This window comes from Coffea arabica, chromosome 6e (assembly GCF_036785885.1).
Source record: "Coffea arabica cultivar ET-39 chromosome 6e, Coffea Arabica ET-39 HiFi, whole genome shotgun sequence".
NCBI lineage: Eukaryota > Viridiplantae > Streptophyta > Magnoliopsida > Gentianales > Rubiaceae > Coffea > Coffea arabica.
The window spans coordinates 22,034,290-22,040,507 of record NC_092321.1 but is presented as its reverse complement, the minus strand read 5'-3'; the positions used below and the strand labels follow the sequence as shown (position 1 = coordinate 22,040,507).

The following is a 6,218-nucleotide window of genomic DNA, read 5'->3' as shown; positions in this document are numbered from 1 at the left end:
GCGTGTGTTAAAATCATGAACAATCGGTGGGATGATTACAATATACAAAATCACGGCAAACATACCCAAATAGCTTGGGGATGAGCTCAAGTTCAGTTATTGACACCATGCTCGGAAAAAAAACTGAAATGTAAAGGAGAAACATTACCTTACAGAGTTCTTTCAGTGGGCTTCGCTGGCGGTGACGATTGATTCTAGTGGTGATGGCAGACGGCGGCAGCATACTCGTTTGCCCTGGTCTTGATCATCAGAAATGGAATTCGAATGTGCTGTTTTTGGCCCAAAATCTTCCCCTTTTCCCAAAAAACTGTAGCTTGCTCCCTCCATCTGCTCAACCCGTCACTTGGTTCCTCTGTTTTTCTCATTTTCTTGTTGCCCAGCCGAAAACCCCTCTAGCCCTCTCGGTCTCTTCTAAAACCCCTCTGTCTTTTCTTTCTATCTCTCCCTCCGTTGTTACCGTCACCTTTGCTTCCCCAATTTTCCAGATTCCCCCTCTATTCCTCCTCCGTTTGCTTGCTCGTCTGAACCTCCCTCTATTGTCTCTCGGTCGCTCCCCTCTGTTCTTTTTCTTTTTCCCGATCCTATCCTCAGCCGCCTGCTCTGCCCTTTTTCTTTCTCTCTCCCCGCTGTCTAACCAAAACCTCCCCTTTTTCTCTATTTTTCTCTCATCCGTGGCCTCTTTTCTTTTTTTTCTTCCAATTCTCAAACCTCCCTTCTAAGCTAAACAAGTGTCCTCCTAAATGTTGTGTTGTCAATTAAACAAAAGGGACACTTGTCCCTCAAATTCCTTAACCACTTGTCCCATGATTGTTTTGTACACTTGTTCAACATGCACACTTCCACCTATTTTTGCCATTTTCATTCTTTTTCTTTCATTTTTCATTTTTCATCATTTTTCACTTTTTTTCTCCTTTTTCCTTTTTTTTCATTTTCAAGAAATTCTATGCTAAAACTCAAAAATAATAATAACACAAAAAACTAAAAAACTAAAAACTAAAAAGTGGAAAAAAACGAGCACAGACTAAAAAAAATAATTAGTAAATGAAATTACACCAAAATTTGGTGTCTACAACTGGCCAATATATCTGCCACCTGGTTAGCCTGGCGATAACAGTGACGAACTCGTGGAAAATGATGCAACAAACCAAACAACTGATAAACCTCCTTATAAATACTCCAAGGGCAACGAGATGTCCAATTTAAAACCTGCACTAATACCAAGGAATCCAGCTCAACATCAAATGAATCAAAACCCCGCTGGAGGCATAACCTGACCCCAAATAGTAGAGCCCTGGCCTCAGCCTGCATACTCGAAACTATCCCAAAATTACACGAAAACGCCAGGACCAGCCTACCACTAGCCTCCCGAAGCACTCCCCACCCCCACTATCCCCAGGGTTACCCTTGGAACACCCGTCTGTGTTGAGCTTGAGGCCCCCATGAGAGGGCCGTACCCATTTAACCAGCATGTAAGACCTGGCTGCATTCCAACTAGAAACCTCCAGATAAAATTCTACCCAAGACATTGACGAGACCCTGCACTCCGGAAACTGTACCCTAAACAACTGTAAAAGATCGACAACAATACCATGACATAGCTGGACCCCCTCGATCTTCTGACCATCATATTTCATGCCATTCCTAGCCTTCCATATGTGCCAGCAAATCAACAAGGGCGTAACAAGATGAATAAACTTCAGAAACTTATTTCCTCGCTTCCCCTGCCACCAGGCCGCCATACATACGCGAAAGGCAAGCCCAGTCCAGGCAACTCCAACCGAATCCCCAAAGAAGTGCCACACTTGTCGCGCCATATCCTCAGTAGCAAACACATGCTCCGCAGTTTCGACCTCAGGTGAAGAACAACACACACATCGCGACGGTCCATGAATCCCTAACTTCCATAAGGTCCCGTCTAAGGGGAGACGATCCCGCAGCAGGCGTAACAGGAAGAATGAAATTCTCAATGGCACACCTCGATGCCAAATACGTTTGAATAGCGGCGAGGGGGAGGACTGACGTCGGACCAAGTTGAAAGCTGACTTTATTGTGAAACATCCCGAATGCTCTGGTCTCCAAACCATGAGGTCAGGCAACTGCCCGGCAGGTGGGTCAACTCGAACAATCTCAGCGACTATCTCCGAAGGCACCCATTGTGCAATACTTCTGACATCCCAGGTAGCCTGTTGCACAAAATCCACAACCTTATGGTCGGAGACGCTCTCCAACCGGTCTGACAAACCTCCTGAACCAAGCCAATTGTCGAACCAAAAATTAGAACTCCCGGAACGAACAATCCATCCGATATGCCTCTCAGCAATATTCCGCACCTTCACCATCCGTGTCCACACCTCTGAACCTTTGCCATCAAACACCAGATTCGGGTGCACCGCCCGACAGAACTTAGCTTGCATGAACTCAGCCCACAAGGATGTTTTTGCCCGAAAATTCCACCACAACTTGATAGAGAAAGCTTTGTAGACATCCTCCAGTTGGCGCAGGCCAACCCCCCTGCTTCTTGTGACGCACACAGGTCCTGCCAGCGAATCCAATGATACTTGGGACCCCCCTCTGAAGCTCCCCAAAGGAAATTAGCAAACATGCCCTCAAGCTCTTGGAAAATAGCTTTGGGAGGAGAAGCCGCCATTAACAGATGAATCGGCATAGATGAAAGGACATGTTTCAATAACACTATCTTCCCTCCCTGAGACAACACCCTGTTCTGCCAGGACTGAATACGAAGAAGGACTGCTTGACACAAACCCCCAAAATACTCTTTCTTCCAGCGCCCGCAATAAAGGGGGAACCCTAGATATTTAATCAGGAAAGGCTTATACATGAAACCAGTTAACCTCTGAATGGCCATCTTCCTGGATAGGCCTACCTTTGGGTGCACCAAGTAACAACTTTTCCCCGCATTGATCCGTTGCCCAGAAACAGCCTCATAGATTGTCAAAACCCGCTTCACTAACTTTAAGGATCTCGCAGTCGCACTGGAAAAAACAAGCACATCATCCGCATATCCTAAGTGAGTCACTAGAGGGCAACCCCTTGGAACGGAAAACCCCTGAAACCCTCGGAAACACGGCAAACTATTCAGCGACCTCGACAACACCTTGGCTCCAATGATAAACAAAGCAGGGGAGAGCGGATCCCCTTGGCGTAACCCCCGGGCTGACTTAAAGAAGCCAAACAACGCCCCATTGACAACCACTGAAAACCAGACATTCGAAATGAGCCGCCAAACCATATCAATCCACTGCTCTCCAAACCCAAAAGCCCTAAGCACATTGATCAAAAAAGGCCATACTACCCGGTCATAAGCTTTCATCATGTCCAACTTCAATGCCACATTCCCTCCCCTTACCTTGCTACCCATATTAGACATTAATTCCTGAGCTAGCAGATAATTATCCGAAATTAACCGCCCCCGAACGAAACCACTTTGATTCGTAGAAATTATCTTGGGAAGGATAGGCGCAAGTCGAGCCGCTAGAATCTTAGACAAAATCTTGTTCACAAAGTTACACAAACTGATCGGGCGAAACTCAGAAAAACACTTTGGACGTGCTACCTTGGCCAATAGAATAATGGAGGTAGCAGTAACCCGTCGTGGAAGCTCCTCACCACAGAAAAAGCTTTGCACCGCCCTATACACATCTCTGCCAATTATATCCCAGGAAGAGGTAAAGAATTTCCCAGTGAACCCATCCGGCCCGGCGGCACTATCCCCGTCCATCGCAAAGACCACGTCCCGCACTTCCTCAAAGGATGGAATATTCTGCAACTGCTCATTTTCATCCTCCGCCAATAACTTTGGGATGACCCCAAGTACCTCTGAGTTTGCTGGAGCCTCATCCAATCCACTTTGAGTTAGATGACTATGATAACTTCGAAAATGTGCCAAGCATCAGGTTTATTTATTTTAATTTACTTCTTTTGCCGTGTGTAAAGGAGATGGCGGTTGACAATTTTCCTTTGTTTTACATCTTTTAATCTGATATACATTGGTTAGTCAGGTCAAGGGTTAATACATTCTAGAAGCTTGGAGCTATATATAAACTCCAGGGTTTTTATTATTATTGTTATCATTATTATGTTTTGTTAATGCTTGTTTCAACGTGCATGGATATAATACCTAGTTCTGCCTGGATTATTTCAAATCAAGACGAGATGGCAGAAATTTTACCACTCATCCTCTTCGCCAATGCGATGAATTAAGCTACATTAGAGGATCAAGGACCGGACGAAAATAATGTATATAAAGAAATGAGAATGAACATTTTGGCTGTAAAAGTCTTCCACGTTCATCTCCACTAATTACTTCAGTGTTAGCAAAGTAAGTACAGATTATAATTCTCTTTATCCAGTCATGAGTCCGTGCACTGGAAGAACAGACTTAAAATACTTGTTCATTGATATACTTCCATGTAGACATACCATATTGTAGTTTATTTTGATAACCCTAAAGCACAAATTTTTTTGCCTGCTTTGGGACCTCTCAAGTGATGCACGTTCACTACGTTAAAAACCTAATCAACGCTACGTTTATTGTTTGATTAGATTGGATAATTCTCAGCAGTTTTGTGATTTCATCAAAGAAGCTTGTTGTAGCTAGCTAACTCCATATTCATACTCTCATATACCTTAACATAATCCATGAACAGTAATTTTCTTAATTAAGTTGCAGCAAAAGTAAACTTAACCAAAAATTACTATACATCACTTAGTAAAGCTAGCTCATCCTATTCCAGCACGTTCATGTTCCCATTTGCCTAGACAAGTGGAATCAGAAACGTTACAAAAAAAAAATCATGCTAGAATGAGAAAGAACATGATACTACAGTAGTTGATGAGAAGATCATTAGCTTAAGCCAGAACTACTGGTATGTTTATTTAATATATCTTAAACGTAAATGAAGATATGAGTTTTCCACGAGTTCGTTTCTTTTTTTTTTTAATGCTTCCAAATGGGCATACTGTGGAAGCGTGATGCCGTAACCTAGCCAAAGCTGGAGCTGACAATAAATCAAACCTTTGAACATGAAGCGATGTCGTATTAGGTCACCATCAGCAGGACTTACAAGCCTTGAACAGACTATCAGTGAAGATATGAGTTTTCAGAACCGATTATTATATGTGCCGAATGTAAAATCCATTTCATGAAGTAATTACATTTTACAATACCATCCCTGGACAGAAGATATAAAACATAACACCAGGCTATTCAGATTCCCAGGATATTTGTTCCTCGTTTCATCTCAGAAACCGGAGTTTGAATCTCATGCACCCAATTCTCCCTAAACGGTTCCTCCTTCCCCTTCTAAAGAAAGAAAAGATGCCGGCAAACAGAAGACAGAAAAAGGTCAGGTTCTTACATTTGCATAAAATTATTTTACAGCCGTTAGTAATGGGATATTATATGATTCTTTACCTCTGATCACGCTTGATGCATTCTCAATCTTCATTATCCTGTGAAATAATGTAGCTCGATCTTTGAGAATGCTCACCTCGGCCGGCCCTGCCTTGCCGAGGTGAACCCAGCTCCCCGTCCACTCAAGCACGGCCACGTCCCACAAAGGACCCCTGAGGTCGGCCAGGGCTTTGGCCGACCTCCTTGGATGACTTCCAGACTTCCACCTCGACTGCACGCTGATGATGTCAACCCACCTGACACCACCCAGAACCAGTGTGCTTTATCTGAAAAGCACACTGGACGCACTTAATGGCCACTGATCAAGATCCTCCGTCACCCTGCCCAGGCGGCTACAGTGTCAGAGTCAGGCCTCCTGACAAGGAACAGAGCCGTAATGCCAGGTCGTGGGTCCCGCCAGCATGAGTCCTCCATCCTACCTTCCACTCCCACTCTATAAATATCCCACACACGCTCCCAACAAGTAAGCACACTGTTCATTCTCATATACTACTATTTTTCTCGTTCTCATACTAACTTAAGCGTCGGAGTGATCCCAGGGGAGAAGCCCCGCCATCCACTTCAGACACGCAAATTCACCTCACCTCATCTCAGAGAGGACTGATCTAGGTCGGTCTGTCTACCATCAAAAAATCACCTCTTCAATTGGCGCCGTCTGTGGGAACGAGACTTGCTAAAATGAGATCCACGCGCTCCAGAAGCGGAAGAGTTCCCTCAACCGGGGCTGGGCAGACCTCGGGAGCCCAGCAAGATCGCATTTCTGAAGAGCAAGGGTCCCAAAGGA

At 44.5% G+C, this 6,218-nt stretch overlaps 1 protein-coding gene across 1 annotated transcript; it reads right to left on the bottom strand.

Annotated features, from left to right (window-relative positions):
* Positions 1 to 1,316: 1,316 nt before the first annotated feature.
* On the bottom strand, positions 1,317 to 5,914 carry LOC140004439 (uncharacterized). The gene is made up of 5 exons (XM_072056113.1): positions 5,754 to 5,914; positions 5,435 to 5,670; positions 4,981 to 5,098; positions 2,605 to 3,890; positions 1,317 to 2,536 (listed from the first exon to the last, which is right to left on the bottom strand). Exons 1-5 carry the CDS (start codon positions 5,912 to 5,914, stop codon positions 1,317 to 1,319), a joined length of 3,021 nt encoding a protein of 1,006 aa, XP_071912214.1.
* Positions 5,915 to 6,218: the final 304 nt, after the last annotated feature.

Excerpts from the sequence above, each read along its gene's own strand:
- LOC140004439 (XM_072056113.1), bottom strand. The coding sequence starts at position 5,914 with ATGAACAGTGTGCTTACTTGTTGGGAGCGTGTGTGGGATATTTATAGA. Across the intron at positions 5,671-5,753 it reads ACTGTAGCCGCCTGGGCAGG|GTGGGTTGACATCATCAGCG; the intron begins GTGACGGAGGAT and ends GGGTGGTGTCAG. Across the intron at positions 3,891-4,980 it reads TACGGCATCACGCTTCCACA|TTATCATAGTCATCTAACTC; the intron begins GTATGCCCATTT and ends ACATTTTCGAAG.